This window comes from Balearica regulorum, chromosome 10 (genome assembly GCF_011004875.1).
Source record: "Balearica regulorum gibbericeps isolate bBalReg1 chromosome 10, bBalReg1.pri, whole genome shotgun sequence".
Lineage (NCBI taxonomy): Eukaryota > Metazoa > Chordata > Aves > Gruiformes > Gruidae > Balearica > Balearica regulorum.
In genome coordinates, this window is record NC_046193.1 from 18,761,344 (window position 1) to 18,777,787 (window position 16,444).

Here is a 16,444-nt window from a genome sequence, read left to right on the forward strand (position 1 = left end):
CTAAATTAAGCTAAAATTCTTGCTTGGTTTTACTTCATCAAATCTCGCGTTGCCTGAAATGAGCGGGGGTCCTGGCTGTCCGGTGGGAGCAGTCCCCGGTGCAGCACCAAGCCCCACAGCCAGGGCCACTGCTCCTGGGCGGCTGCTGCAGCTGTGACCAAGGAAAAGGACGTGTGGAAAAGGCTCTTTTCCAGCTTATCCGGTTTGCTGGAGTTAGTGGTGGCGCACTGATTCAATAGGAGTGGTGTGATTTTAGCTGTGAGTGATACGATGGCACCAGAGTTATCAGGCATAAATTATCAACAGCATCCTCAAAAGTCCTGGGCCGGAGTTGTGCTGTGACTTCGTTTAGGGAAGCCAAAGCTCTGGGGAAATGCCATGAATGAAATTGGAGGGACCAACCCCGCCGCTCACAGGGACAGGCACGGGATGTCTCCGATCCCTGACACCACCCGAATTCCCCTGCGCCAAGACCTCCTCGCCCACCATCCCATCTACGCCCTCCTGTTCCCGTTCCCCCTGGGACCTGGCGTCTGTTGTGGGTGTGATGGAGCGTGGCAGAGGTTCTTAACTCTGCGTTTCAAGATTATCTGCTTGTAGTTTCCTAATCCTGCAGGAGCCAATACGGAAGATGAGGTGGCATTACATTTTTTTTGCTGCAAATAATTGAAACACAGCTGGCTCTCAAATGTTTATTTTTATCGCACCTTTCTTTGCAACATTCATGAGCTTTTGCCTATTTATGCAGGCACATAAAGTTGGAAGGAAGCCTCTTAGAGCTACAAATTCTTGTGCTGAGAACTTATTTTGAAAAGTGCAAACAGTCCTGGGACGTGAATGCCCATCGCTTCATTATCATGAACGTCCCACCCTCCATCGCCTGTACACCTTCTCTGTCGTTTGCGTTCAGACCCATCACACCACTTGCTCTCTGACTGAACTCCTAACGAGGCCAGCGCCCGAGCCTGCTGCACGGGAACGTTGTTGTGCTGATGGGCACCCGCTGCCCGCCCGTACATTTGACGGACGTTTTCAAGGGTGTGATGAAAAGCCCTTTGCGTCTCTACCTCCCCTTGCTGCCGCTGCCTGTGTGCCGGAGCCGGCCGCGGGCAGGGACAGACAGACACCCCCCGCCCGGCACCGCGGGGAAATCTGCAGTTCTTTGCTGAGCGCGACCAGCGGACGGAGAAACCGCAGCCTCCGCTCTTGTGTAGCTGAGGGCAGGCGTGACGTCACGCGCGGCACCTCTGGCGACTGCCTGTCGTCAGAGCCCTGTGACGTCAGCCTTCAGGGGCGGGGCGGGGGCCGAGGGAAGGGAGGGGGCGGCAGGTGGCGGGCACGGCTCGGCGCCCCCGCGCTCCCGGCTGACAGCGGCGGCTCCGGCCCGGCCCGGCCCTTCCCTGCGCTGCCCGGCGCGGCGCGGCCCGGCGGGAGTTGTAGTGCGCAGCGGGCGGAGGCGGCCGGGCCGGCCCCGGGGCGGACTACAAGTCCCAGGCGGGGCGGGCGGCGGCGCTGTGTGTGTGCGGGAGCGGGCGGCGCGGCTCGGCTCGGCTGGGCTCGGCGGTAACCTCCCGTCTCTCCCTCTCGCAGCGGCGACGATGCAGGCGGAGTCGGGGATCGTGCCGGACTTCGAGGTGGGCGAGGAGTTCCACGAAGAGCCCAAGACCTACTACGAGCTGAAGAGCCAGCCCCTCAAGAGCAGGTGGGACGGATGGGCGGCCGCCCGCACCGACCGCCGGCCGGGCGGAGGGAGGACGCGGTGCCCCCGCGCTGCGGGGCCGGGGCGGCGCGGCGGGTCGCCGCGCTGAGTCAGGCCGTTTGTAAACGCTAAAATACCCCCCCCCCCCCCGCCCCCCGCAGCCACCCCCGCGCCGAGGGGAGACATCCTGCGCAGCGGGGCGGCCATTTAGTGCTTCCTGCCATAATAGCGGCGTTGTTGGGCGGGATGGGCGGGCCGGGCCGGCGTTATGTAAAGGGCATTGTTGGCCGTGCGGGGCCTCGCTGTCACGCCGGGGGAGCCCCCGCCGCCCTCGGGCTCTGCCGGGGGGGCACAAGGCATCGGCGGCACCTGCCCCCCCCCCCCCGCCCCGGTGAGCGCCGCCGCTTCTCATGCCCGGCCCGTTCCTCTCGCCACCCCCCCGCAGGTGCGGCGGCACTCGGGTGGGGTCAGCGCAGAGCTGCAAAGTTGTTGCAAGGTCTTGTGGCGTGTAAGGTTGTTTTTGTTGGGGTTTTCGTTGGGTTTTTTTTTTTACTTTGAGAGCGGGTTTGTTACTCTCAGTTGCTCGGGGACTGGAAACTTTTGCCTAGATACGTCACCTTCTTCCTAAAGTATTTTTTCCCCGAGATACACTCTTTATTCTTATCTGGAGCGGCTGCGTCGCATAGATAGAGTCTGTAAAGGGAGCGAAGGCGGGGTGCGCCGCTCTGCCTTGCGGGGTGTTGGGTACCCGCTCTCCGTCCTGGTGCTGGAAAAAGAAAGCAAATGCTGTCCTGCGCCTTGAGCACCTACCTTGTCAGCAGTGGCATGTTTCTCCCTCCTCTGGCTTTTCATTCAAAGTACTCTGGCGGTAACAGACCCCCCATTTCATCGCGGCACTCTCCTAAGCAGGGCTCGATTGAATATAAGGTCATTGCTGCGAGCGTGACTTGTTTGTAATCTTTATAGTCGTGGCTTTTAGTTTTGAGCAATGCTCTTCGTACCTCTCTGTGTGTATTAGAAAAATGAATGAGAAGGTAAATATTTAAAAAAACCTGTGCTAGAATGAGCTTAGGTTGTACTGCCTGTCAGACAGACTTCAAAGTAAGCAAATGAATTTTTGATCATGCTCTGAATGTTTAAGAAACATTGAAGATACTGTAGTAAAAGATGTTAAAAATCCTGTCACTGTTGCAAGAGCTGGCAAATCCGGAGCCACCTCCCGCAGCTTGTCTTCACGGCAGCCCTGTCTCGCGTTGAACCTTTGGTATTGCCGAGCAGTGCTTAGTGGTGGTGATGTGCAGCCTTTCACAGGCCGGCCAACCCAACCAAAGCTGCCAGAACTCCTCTGCCCCGCACAACCGGGGAGGTTGCCGTTATCCAGGTAATTAACTGGGAGCCGGGTTAACGTGCGGAGAGAGGACAGTGCGGAGAGGATGGGTTCCCCACGATGATGGAGGCAGCTGGGAGACCCCCAGGGCTTTGGGTTCAGTGCCCGTGTCGCTAGCGGACCGCAGCAGTCGCAGGTAGATTGTCACAACTGCACCGTTGTCGAATAGTCCTGTCCACACCCGCTGTGGGTTCTAACTGGTGTGCAGGAGTTGTCCCTTTGTGGTCGTCCACCTTAGAGACAGCAGTTTGTCTGTGCCCTCAGATGGTGTGGGCATGGAGCTTAGACAGCAGGTCTGCATTTGACCTTGCACAGGTGCTTTCAGTTCCTGTGATTTGATGCTTTGGGACCCGAATGCATCCCTGTGTTGTTCACTTCTCTCAGGGGGAAGTGAATAAAGATACTCTGTAATGAAGTACTGGAGCCTTTGGCCATCTTCTAGGGAAGTTTGAAATGACAACATTTGGACTGAATTGCCCCAGTACGTTCTTACTCCTGCGGAGCCAGCACTGCCCACCATTTGGGTTTAAAGGGGGACTCCTGTGTCGGTCACCCTGCCATCCTGGGGGTGCCTCAGGCCAACATCTGCTCTGATGTTTCCAGGAGGGCTTGTTGGGTAGAAGTGACCAGCTTGCCCCAGTCTGCCTCCCTGTCCCTCCACACGTACCTGTGTGTACAAGAAGAGGGAACCCTGAGGGTGGAATAGCAACCCATGGTTTTTCTGGCAGATAGTGAACAGATGTGTTAACCTCAGCGTGGAGCCTGCCCAGCTCACGTACGGCTCTTACCTCGAGATAGAGTCTTGGTTGTCTTCCTGGTCTTGTGGGAGATGAAGAAGCAGAGGAGCCAGGGGCGCCTGCCAGGTCCGTATAAACCTGTCCCTGGAGCCAGGCTGATAAAACTTGATGATAACAGGAGGCAAAAGTTGCTTGCAAACCTGTTTGCTTCGTGATGTGCAGATCATAATCTAAGAGGACTTCTGTAGTCCTTCAGCTTTGCTCAGGCCTGAAACCAGTCTGACTGATGATTATCAAGGGTATCCAACATCACCCTGCTGCTTTCTCTTGTGGATGTAAATCAGGAGTAATTGTACAGCAGTCAGTGGAATAGCACCAGGTCAGCGTGGTGTAGGACTGTGGCTGTGGGAATTGCTTTCTTACGGTCTTCTCCGCAGCCTTGCTCTGGAAAGGTGCCTGGGGAGCAGGCAAACCAGAGACAATAGCTGATGTTAGGAGATGAGTCTCAATAGCAATCTACTCTTTTTCCCTGGTGAGATCTGCTGATTTCCTAGCAACATTCAGGGCTTTCTGTGATCTTTTTTAATCATAAGAGGTGAGAAGCATCCCTGGCTTACTCATAGCAGCTGAAATTGTGAATACATAGAAAAAGCCATTCAGCTGAGAAATATGTAAGAATGCCAGTGCTCCGAACCAAGAAGAAACTTTTTTGTTGCCCAGTTTAACTCAGCCCTGCCGATACTGCTGTCCTTTGCTCAGTAAAACTCTCCTATTTGCTTCCTCCCAGATTGCTTGTTTTCCAATGTATGACATCCAGTCAAGGGTTTCTCCTCTTCAGTGTGCCCTCACAGTTACTCCATCCGTATTTCATAATTCAAGTCTGCAATCCAAAGCCGCAAGGGGTCCGATAATAAAAGCTTTTTGCAGTAAATACTGTACTAACTTAGGCCAAGCCACAATTGAATGCTAGAGGCCAAGGAAAAATGTAAGCCCAGCAAAAAGCTTTAATCACAAGGGATGGAGAGAATACATGGGGCTGAGATACATCAGTTCAACCATATTTCCTAAACCCCTTGGACTCATGAGAAGTTAGCTTCTTGTGCGAAGTGCTAGATGCGTTTATGGGTTCTTTGGAATTTGCTGTGGTTGAATGTCTTTGAAAACTGAGAAGATGTTTCAGTCGCTTTGGTTTCTCCAGAGTCACTTTTCACTGTGGGAGGAAGCTGGGCTGTATGACTAGCCAGTAAGACGACGAGATTTATTTATTTTTTCCTCACATTCGTACTTTATTGCTCTCCTGCCGTATTCCTGAAGGATAATAGTTTTAATTTATAAGTACATACACTTAAATATGTACGTGTTTGTGTAATGAACAAGTAAGATTTCTGGTACAAGCAGTGCACAATGAAATCGATGGAGTTTTATTTTCAGGCAATCAGTTGAAGACCATAATCAGTTATTACCAAAAGTAAACACAGATCCTGACGTGTCTCATGCAGTCATCAGGACACTGTAGGCTTAAGTTACGTCTATCATACTGCTGATGTGGATTCTTTAAATCATTTGATGTATTAAAATGATGTTTTGGCTATCAAACTGGTAGTCTGGTAGTAAAGATTTTACCATCTGCCTCTGCGCAGGGCGATCTGAACTAACCCAGATGTGCTAAATGCAGCAAAACACCTTCTATATTCAATTGCTTTTCTCTGGTTTTTGGTTCTCTGTAATGTGTGTCCATTTGGATAATACACGTGTTCTAGAAAGTGCCAGGAAATTATTGTCAGTTGTTGTAATTTACTGCCTTGCTCTTAATAAAACCATGTACCTGCAGGTAAATTACTGCTATTTTCTGTTGCCCTTTCCCAGCTTACTTATTTTCAGACCGGTCAAAAAGCACCTAAATGATCCAGTTACTAAAGTATTTTTAGTGGAAAAAATTATTAGGAAATGCTTTTGAGTTGCATGATGGTTTTTTGGGAAGCTTATTCTGGCTCTGTGAGCAATAGCATTGAGATGTAGAGTTTGTCGTTATTATAGCAGTGATGTTTTTATAAAATTCTCATCATTCCTGGTGTCCAAATGCTTTTTTTTTTTTTTTTTAAATTTAAACCTTCAATATATCAACTAGTATCTCATCTCTATCCAGTTAGGATCCTCTGTAAAACACCTTTTTTTTTTTTTTTTTTCCCCCCTCTGGTGTTGTGCTAAACATTGAAGTCTTGACTTAGTAGAAACTTCTCTTTTAATACACAGTGTTTGTTGAGGAAATACTAATTTCACCATACACACACATATTTTTAAACTGTCTACTTACTCTGGAGCCAAAGAGGACCTTTCTAAAGTGCCTTAGTCTGCAGATGATCAAATTTAATTTTGTAAATGAACTTTGCAGCGTGATTAAATTTGAACTTGATTACATTAGGCTTCTCAACATTGAGTTTGTGCCTTATTGGAGGTAGTCTTTTCATATTACTGCTATTTATGGATCTTATTCAAGTGTTTTATATTCTGGTTGGGTTCTGCAATGCAGTTTGCTCAAGCTACTGCTTATATCTGTTCCAGTTGTGCAAGAAGTGGAAAATATCCTTTATTTAGAACAGGTCACATGTGCTTGCATCCAGGAACCGTGTCTCAGTGTGTTTTTTAAAAAAAAAAAAAAGTATCTTGGAGGAACAGATTTAAAAAGTTCCTGAAATATTTTTCCGTCTGTTACAGAGGAACATTACGTATTTTAAACTAAAAAGTAATAATAGCTGAGTTTAAAGTGATACGTAGGCTAGCAGTGACTGAAGGCGATGGTAAAAGTCTTAACCGACGTCAGGGGGAGTAGAGCTAAGCCAGAAGTATGTCTCTCTGAAATCTCTCCGGTAACATTTTTGTGAGTGAGTCAATAATCCCATGTTTATTCTGCACCTCAAATTCGCTTCACTGGGAAGGAAACCCTCACCACATCTTTTTGTACTTTTTTTTATTTTTGAAAACAGTCTTAAAAGGAAAGGCTGCAATTGGAGCGTCTATTGTATAAACATGTGGAGACAATAAGCGGTGTTTCTTTATATTGCTTTATACTGGGAGCTGGTGCTGCTCCCTGTCTGTAGCGGATCCTTTCTGACCTTTTCTCTTCTGCAAAACTCTTGCTCTGTTATTTGTGGCAGGCCTTTGCTATTTAGCAAGGAAACAGAAATAGCCCATGAAATTCAGTTCAGCATTTGCTTTGATAAGAACTATTGAACGTCACCTTTTTGCTTCCCTAGCCTGCTTTCCTCGGGAGGATTCTGTTTAGCTGCCAAGCTGATCAGCGAGTGCACAGATATTTTGAAGCTGAGCTGACTGCCCTGGCTGTGCACCTTTTAGCATGCACATGTATTTATTTTTTTTTTTATTTATCAGACTGCTGGCTGTATTGGTTGTGTGTAAGTACATATGGACTCTGCGTGAAATAAATCCATACCTTTCCAGTGAGCAGGAAGCTTCCCGAGCTAGCTTTGTATCGATTTACAGAATCCAGGTGATAATGTGAATCGATATATTCTTCAGCCTTTTTAAATGGCTGAAAATAAAGTGATGTAGCCCTGCTGATGGACAGCTGGGGTGCCCCTGGTACTCCTCGTTTCCCTGCGTGTAGTGAGGGTAACTTCACAAGCCTCTGGACTGGAATTTTTGGGGCTTCTCTGACCCTACTAGTTGTCATTAACGAGTCATTGTGGAGCTTATTCTGCCCTGTGTGTGTTTTTATTTGGCACTTAGGGTGATGTATTGGAGGCTCGTTCCAGCGCGGTGATGGGTAGCGTGACTAATTCCTGCTGTACAGTTTGGTCAGGATCTAAAGAAGATTGGGAAACAAGAGCAGAAGAGACTTGTAGATGCGTTATTGTATAAACAAATCTAGCCTCTGACCATGTTCTATGATTAAAACTTTAATGGGAAGAAATCTGTATAGCTGCCTAAAAATGAGGGTACAGGAGAAACCTGTTCCGACACTTACTGTGCCATCCTCCTATTTGTAGGTTTGCTTTCCAAAGCAACACACTTCAGGACTTTGAAAATGAAACGGGAGGAGTAATTGTCTGTTTACTTTTCTGCTAAAAATTGAAATTGCGTGTTGGCTGTTAATTCTCTTCCGAGAACGATCTGCTGTTTCAGTGTTGAGAACAAAATGGGAGTCCCGCTTCCATGAAGTTGGTCAGGCTCTTGGCCATTATTGTCTGTCTCGTTCTATTTTGGATTCAAAAAGTTTTTGAAATACATTGGTTGCAACATTTTTGTTTGGTAAAATTCACTGTCTTTTATTATAATTTTTGCTGGAACAAAGACAACATGATTAAGCAGCATGGTATGGCAGATTTTGCGAGACAGTTAACTATTGCATCACTATCATATTACACTACAGCTGTGATTATTTTATTTATTTTTTAAAAAAATCCCAGCAGCTAAACCATAACAGGACAACTATTGGCTTGCATGTAGTTTTACACCTCATTTCATACTGGGGAAAAACAGGACAGGAAAAGGAATGTTGTTGCATATTCATAATATAAGAATGCTACTGCTTTCTCTGCAATGCTGTAAACAAGCTGATGCTGTTTTGAGTGTCAAGATTGAAATACTGAGGTTCATTGGAACCAAACACTGTGATGTAGTCTGAAGCAGGTCAGCCCGTCCTGCTTCATCCTACCATCTCCAAGGTAGGAATTACATTGCGGTTTGCAGTCTTAGACACGCCAAGGGTCTGCTTGCTGTGGGTGGGCACTAGCAATTTTGGGGTGCCCTTTGAAAGGGCTCTGTCTCAGTATCTTTGGCCAAAATTTCAGCTTGTGACTTGCATAGGCCCTAGTGATTGATGTCTGTGGGCTTCACCTGAGAGTGTTTCAAAGAGGACATAGGAGTGTCCAGGTGAAAGAGGATGGTGTGGGTATTTCTGGTACAAGTACAAAAATTGTGAAAATTCATAAGGAAGGCTTGCAATACAACTGCTACTTTAACCACTAATAGTGCCTTTGGGTCGAGCTCATTTTTTTTCTGGTAGCATCTCTGCTGCGAGGGCTGCTGTAATGTTTGCGTTAGCAGCTTTCTGCCAAGCGTGCAAGCCAGGGGCTGGTGGTTTATAGCTCTTTTTCTTCGGTGGTAAGTGATTATGTAGAAACTCTCTGTAGGCCCCCCCGCCCTGACCTGCTGCTCACAGCTGCTGCGTGGACTGGACTGGCAGGTTGAAGGGCAAAAATGTGTTGCTGTGATATATAATTACTTCTTCCAGCGTGAGCCAACAGAGCTGCTTGCTGTGATGATTGTTACGTATACTGCTATGTAAAACAGAATGCAAGTTTAATGTAGGGTTTGGGCTAGTATTTTAATGTTGTAATTAACAGCCTCTAACAGTAAACAAGTTTTTTTGTTTTTTTTTTAAACCGGTTCCCATGAAGATTATTCCTTTACAATGTAGGCAGACATACATTTGCGGATGTGGAGTGTATGAATTCTGTATTACTTGGAGACATGAGCATCAAGGACAAACAAACACCTTTTCTTTTAGACCCTGTTTCTCTTACTCTAGAATACCACAGGTACAGTGTCAGGCAGCTGGAAATCAATCCTGCAGTCGGTATTTCATAGGGACATTTCGGCTAAGGGAAACAGTCGCATTTGAGAGGATGCGGCAGTTCCCATCTCTGGGAAGAACTGGATTCATCCTTCTTGAATGCTCCCCAAAAACCGGTGATCTAGTTTCACAGGTACGTTGCACCTCCGTTTACGCTGCTCTTTTGACACAAAATGGGCATAAACCCGCCCGAAGGTGCTGCTTGGGCTGGTGTGGCTGGGTGGAGCGCGCTGGGGGGGGGGTCTGGTCTTCTCGGACCATCTTGTGCAACTGCTTGTGAAGAGACCACTGAAGTTGCAGGGGGTAGGAAGGAGGTTTGTATCTGTTCAAACCTGCAAAGGCAAGCTTCGTTTGTCTGTATGCAAGGATTGCGTGCCTGGCTTGGCCTACTGTTACCTTGAAGAATTTATTTACGGTGAATTCTGAGAGAAAAGGACTTTGCATGGTGAAAATTAGTGGTTTGGGTACCTGGAAAGACGTTGATCAGCTTTGAGATGTTTAGGGGCTGGAAGCTTGCCAAGTTTAATGTGTTTAAAGCATCACACCAATAACAGATACTGTATGGTCAAAGCTTGCCTGTAACCCTAGGATGCTGAGACACCATTTCATGTCTTTGCAGTACGTGACAACACAAACTGCTGTGTGAGTGGTAGAAACCTAATAGGACAGGGGTGTTGGGATCCGGAGAAGAGTAACGAGAATGGAGACAGGAACGATGAATGATTGTAACTAATCTTATTCCCAGCCATCCTGTTCTAACATGTATACACGTACAGAAAATAGGAATTACTGTGATCCTTTCTGGAGGAGAAGCAGCCAGCTAGAAAACTTGAGATGGAGCTAAATCAGCTGGGAACTGTTTCAGTGAGTGAGAAGATGGGAGCAGATTTGGAAGCTGTCAGATGGCAAGAGATGGGGAATATGGGCAATGCGGGGTGGGTCGTGGTTCTTGGACTTCAAACTGGGAAGTCAGAATAGTACTTTAGAGATGGAAAAGGATCATTGAGATATCTGAGTGGGAGAACCTGGCCGAGCATGTTTTGTGCACGTTTACGATTTCCTTTCAGGATTCTTTGGGTTTTATCTAAGTAAGGAGAGAGTTTGTATAAAATAAGACTTATTTTGGAAATGCTGTTTCTGGATGCGTCTCTGTGGGGTAATGCACAGCTGTAGAACCAAATAAGAATAGAGAGGTAAAGGGAACAACCCAAACCCTTTATATAAATGTTTGTGGACTTCAGCCTGAATAAATAACAGTTGCAACCAGAGAGAATGAAATCAGAATGATACTGAGATGTGTACGCATGCAGGAGGGGGTGATCTTACAGAAAAGTAAAGGGGAAAGCCTCTTTTGGGTTGTTCATTGGAAGCTGGAAGGAGTTCAGGGAGGTGTGGGGCTCTTGCAGTGGGTCCCCTGGGATGCCATTAACTACCGTGTTTGGGTTTCTGCATGGTCTAGTAAGTTTTATTTTATTTGCGCCAAATATTTACAATTCTACCTGAGCTCAGCCACGCTAAAGGCACATCCCAGATGTCAGTCTGTCTAGTGGCATAGTTCAGAAGAGTTGCTGGGATCGTTTATTTATTTATTGCTGTTGTAACACGAAGGTTGCCATCTGATAAATAATTATTCCACCCTTGGAGAAGGCACATTGTAAATCTGTTAAGCTGCTCCTTTGTTTGTTAGGCTTGTGCATAATGAGTTTGGAATTTAAGATTAGTAGTATGCTGTGCAACTGCTCATTTCGTGACCTCATCCTCCTCCTCTGCTCGCCTGCCTGTCCACCTGTCACATCCTGTTGGGCACCTAGGGCTATATTCATAAGGGGAACTTTGGGTTAGTGTTGCATCATCTCATTTTTATGTGTTCTGCTGCCTAGTGGAATTAAAAAAAAAAAAAACAAACCAAAACAAAACATCAGGTAGGTGTCTAGGTTCCGTACAGAACGCATGGGGGAAAGGTGGCTCCAAAGAAGGCTTGTGAAAACCGGCATGCAAAGTGGGGGATTGCCCGAGTCAGCCAGCAAAGAGTCTAAGAGGCTAGTGTTGGTGTTGAATGCTGTCCCTTGAAGATTTGATTGTCTGGTCTAGGTGAGCTAGGTGACCTTTCTTCAAGTGACGTGCCAAAGACAGGTCTGCTCTTACAGAAATGAGGAAGAGCAGGTAGTATGACATCCCCCTACCTCAGCTTTATCCACTCGGGACACGTAAGTTTTGAGTTCCACTCCTGTCTGTGACTCAAAACATGGGATTGAACATGTCCACCAAACCAATCAACCATGGGCTTTTGGAGGGGTCTCTTCTGCAAAAGCTAGTCCCTTTTGCCTTGTATCATATTCATTGAACTGGCAGGGGCAGGAGTGGCTTGGTGCAACGCAAGGGAGTGAGAATTCACCTGGGATGGTTCTCACCCTGCTCCAGAAAATAGTGATTTTTTTGTTCCACAAAGTGGAGCAGCTCTACCAGAAGGCAAGGAAGATGTGCTCAGAAATCAGATTGTTTTCAGCTCCCATCTGTTTCTAAAAGGTAGTTGTCCAAATCTCTGTAGTTGAGGTCACAGCATGAATTTATGGGAACCTGCTTGTAATACAAGTGGTGATATTTGGGGCACGGATAGTTGGATGAAAGGAAAACATCATTAGGGTTATGGGAACCAGAGGTTCCTGAATTGTTGCAGGAAGGCAAGGAAGTCAAAGAGTGGTATGGACTCACTGATGTTACTGATGGCCAGAGGGCCTCTCCAACTGGTATATATTGGTGAGGAAGCTGTCAGGCAAAGGTGGATATTAAGAGTGAAGAAAAATACACGTTATTTCTTAAGAGCGTGTCATTTTTTAGGAATGTGAAATCATGCGTGATACAGCAAGAGAAGCTTGAATCAGTGTAGAAGTGAGTTAAAGGTATGAAGTGGGTAAGGCAGGAGAAGAAATAAGATTATGTCTCTATCACAAACTTGTTTTTTTGATTTAGCTTGTTGCATAATTTACAGTTTCAATCTAATTGCAAAACTCTCCTGCAAGTGATAATTTGGTTCCCAGCTAATAGAGCTTTTGATACTTACTGTAGAAAGCTGTGCAGTAGGAGCTGTTAGCCCTGGAGATGCTGTGGGCCAGCAAGGACTTTCTGGGTTTTTTTGCAAGTGTGTCAAGTAGTGTAGAAAAGTGTGAAAGGGATCTGCCTGTTACGAGGATCTCGAAGGTGCTGGAGCCGCTGCTGCAAAGAAAACAGGGCTGGCTGGAAGGGGTCTGGTGCTGCTGCTGCTGCGTGTTGGAGAGCTGGGGAGGGTCTTTCCTGCAGCCTTCTGGTATTTCCCAAAGGAATCGGGCACCCTCCCTTTACAGCAGCCTCCTGCCTTCTGGGAGAGATCCCTCTGAGTAGGCAGTAATTACTGTCTTTCCAAAGGAGTCTTCCTTTGTGGAGGACACTGTTAATTATCCCTCACTTCACCTTTCTAATGAAGGTGCTTGTAAGAGTTGTGCTGGTGTGCTGTGATCTCCGTAGCACAAAATTTCCCTCCTCCAGGTCTGCACTGATCTCTTGCACTGATCTGGCGTGTATTCTTGGGTCTCAGGTGGGATCTTTAAGGACTTGTTCTTTGCAACTGTTGGCCATTTGGCCTTTTGCCTTGCAGCACCGCTTGAGACTATAAATAGATCTGCAGAGGAACGGGTCGAATGATCTCTCGTTCCCAAATGCTGTTCTGCTGTCCCGAGTGTCGCGCTGCGTACCAGCTCAATGAAAGGAAGCTGGGGAGAAAAGGCGGCTCTTGCAGTCAGCTGCGACCTGGAGCGGATGGTGGCTGCGGTCTCAGCTGGTAATCCCACCGTTTGCATACCCAGAGCTTCTCCTGGGCATTGCAGCTCTCTTAGGTAGGCAGAGACAGACGCAAGCGGAAGATGACAGGTCCTGCTCTCCCAAAGGATCACAAGAGCATCAATGTGCCGTCGTTAACGGTGCAACGTTCAGCAGATGGTGGTGATGCTCTTGTCAGTGCCATCCTGGCTGGCCGATGTGGACAACCAGCGGTACTGCAGGAAAAAAACATACTAGCTCTTCCTTGTTTAAGTATCGGGTTTGCTCACTCACCTGTTTTCTTATATCGTTTTTGAGATATGCTGGAGGACGGTACTGGTTTGTACAGTTACCAGTCTCATCCCCTGCTATCTGATAACTCCTGCCCCGTTGCTATGAAACGTTTTAGTGAGATGCCGTGTAAAAGGGATGAATATCCATCTGTAACTGCAGAGATATTTTTCCATGTCTCCTCTCTTGCTGATCTTTCTGTTCAGTTTTTTAGTTCTGCTGGTGGTGAATTTGAATGATTTCTGGTGTTGTCACACAATTATTTGATGCATGTTTCCCATCTGTAATTTAATACCTTTGTATTGAGGTTCATTAAATAACAGTGCAGAAAATTGCAGGATCTGTCCTTGTTGGCTCTTTTCAGTAGGTTTATTTTTTGTGGCAAGGACTCTCACAGCTCTTGAAATTCCAGTTCTGTAATCACTATTTAATCTAAGACAGTTTCCCGTGTATTTAAGAGCTACAGAATCAGGCTATGCTTTGGAGAAATGCTAAATGTGGCTGCTTGCAGAGTCATCCACAGTACACAGGTTGTTCAGTAGGTGCTGTTTGGCTTCTTGTAGTTCTGTAGGGAACGCCGGGCTTTGGGGGCTACGTGATGGAAATGCAGTTCCTCCTTTCTGCATGTAGCAAACGAAAAAAATAAGTGGTTGAACTAGGAACTGTGTGTGCTTTATCTGATGGCACTTAGAGTTGCAGAGCACCCCTGGCAGCAGAAAGAAGGGTGCTCTAGAACTGCAAGATTGTATTGGTTTTGTTGCATTTCTGCTGGAACAAAAAATATAATGGGCTCAGCATTTGCACTTTCCACTTGTGTATTGTTTTCTCTTTATTTTGTGTATTTAGAAAATGCTGTGCTCTGCAAACTGCTGGTTTAGTATTTTCTGTGGAATGAAAACCATCTGGGTAATTTAACTGAATTTTATTAAAGTTTTTGGTAACAGGCTCTTTTCTGTTTCCTGGCATCTTGTTAGATGAAGATGAGAATTTGAGTTGAAATTCCGTACCTATGTGCTGGTTTATGACCTGGAGTTTTAGAAGCAACTTGGGCTTGTTTGAAGTTGTAAAAGTAATCGAAATATTAAAATGATATATAGTCTATCCCAAAAGCATTCTCCCTGAGCAGATACCTGACATAGGCTCCCCCCCAAAAATGTGTTTTGAATCCTTGGCATAGTGGAAGCTGCAAGCTAAAGAAAGCATCCAGCGTTCGTGCCGAGGCTTCTTTGAACGAGATCGAACTGAAACGGCAGCTGAAGTTAAGCATATGTTTAAAGACCTTCTTTGATTAAACCTCTGTTCAGCAAAACTCTTCCTTGTACTCTTTATTTCAGAATCCTAAATAATTCAGTTGGTTTTGTACTTGTAGGTTTAAACTCTTTGCAGCCCTAGCGCTCTGCAAGCATGGGAGTGCTCTACCCTGATCCAGCAAACCTTAAGCATGTGAACTGTGCTGCTCAAGAGTATTTGTGCTTGAGTTTCAGCTCCTGAACATTTAAATATGTTGTTGGATTAGGAGAAGAGTGTTCAGCATATGGCGGGCTGTTGTAGCTGAGGTACTTTTGAGCCTGAGACTAATTTTAATATATTCCGCTTTCATTGAAATACTAGTTAGAGAAGTAAAAAATCCCACTAGAAAAAGATACATGCATAATCTTTTCAATATGAGATGCAATTTTGTGGGTTTTTTTGTTTCTTTGTTTTTTTCCCAAAAGACTTAACTGCCCGTTTAGTTTCTGATGTCCTGATGATAGCATCGGCTTATGGGTTGATTTTTTTTTTGAGGTGGTGTGTTTGGGGTTTTTTTTTAAGTGAGGTGAAGGAAGGTACTCAAGTTCTTGACACTGGAAAGTTTTAGGCATTTGAGAGATGAGTATAGAGATTTGCATGTGCTTAAATCATGCAGAACAGTTCCTTGAGCACTCGCATGCGTGTGCCTACTGTGATAGTGAGTGCTTGTGTGGCTCTGTCGAAAAAGGATCTGTACACACCTGCATCTTCCTGAATCCAAAGTAGGTTGTTCTCAGAGCCAACTACAGCGTTGTTGGTCTAATATTGAGTGTCATGTTGACAGGTTCTGAAAACTTGGAACAGGGTTATTTTCAACAGTCTTAAGTTTTCCCAGTGGTTGTGTAGAATCAGAGTCATTGAGGTGACACCTCTGGAGATCATCTCGTCCAGCTCTGTTGTTCGTCATGTTGAGTAGGTTGCTCAGAGCCATGTCTCATTGGGTTTTGCGTATCTCCGAAGACAGACTCCACAACTTCTCTGGGTGACCTGTTGCAGTATTGAAGAGCCTCACGGGAAAAAAGTGTGGGGTTTTTTTTTGATTCTTTTGGTGCTTTTTGACTTAGGTATCACAGTGGGCACAAGATGAAGTGTGCAGGAGGCTGCACACCTCCTCCCCAAGTTGCGCTCCTTCAGGTTTGCTTTTCTGAGCAAGGCAAGGGGACGTATTTCTTCTCTAAACTGTTGCAGTTTGTCCTAAAAACCAATTGATTGTACAGGCATAGTTGAAGACCTGATAGGCAAAACTTGTGCGTACTTTTCAGCCTTGGCTCAAAGGCCGCCAGGTTTTCTTTGTTGTCTTGATTCAATCTTGTTTGACACAAACCAGGTTTTTTTTCTTTTTTTTGCTCTGTCATTCCCCATTGCAGATGGATGCAGAGCCTCTTACAACATAACATTACATTTAATAAGCACTTCAGCTTCAGTGCAGAGGTTGTCCAGTGCTGCAAAACCGTACCTTGGTGGTGTTTGTGCAGAGCATTTGACAGATGCTCATCGCTTGCGATGTTATCTGGGCTGTTTAACATGTATAATAATTCCATGAGGCTGTTGACTAAAATATTCCAGTTCTTTGATGCACCAGCACTAACTTGTCTGCTATGAATTCGTACACTAAAGTTGAAATTACTTCTAAAATAGTAAACATGAACTTT

The 16,444-nt window shown here is 46.1% G+C and overlaps 1 protein-coding gene across 4 annotated transcripts in view; it reads left to right on the forward strand.

The window, feature by feature from the left end:
* Positions 1 to 1,305: 1,305 nt before the first annotated feature.
* Positions 1,306 to 16,444, forward strand: part of MITF (melanocyte inducing transcription factor) — a 111,287-nt gene continuing 96,148 nt past the window's right edge. For 2 of the 4 annotated variants that reach the window (XM_075762414.1, XM_075762416.1), the window contains exon 1: positions 1,307 to 1,702. In XM_075762414.1, the coding sequence (XP_075618529.1) occupies positions 1,599 to 1,702 (104 nt within the window). In that variant the 5' untranslated portion in view covers positions 1,307 to 1,598. Of the gene's footprint in view, positions 1,703 to 16,444 lie in introns of all 4 variants that reach the window. The other 2 variants (XM_075762412.1, XM_075762417.1) reach the window with 2 other exon arrangements.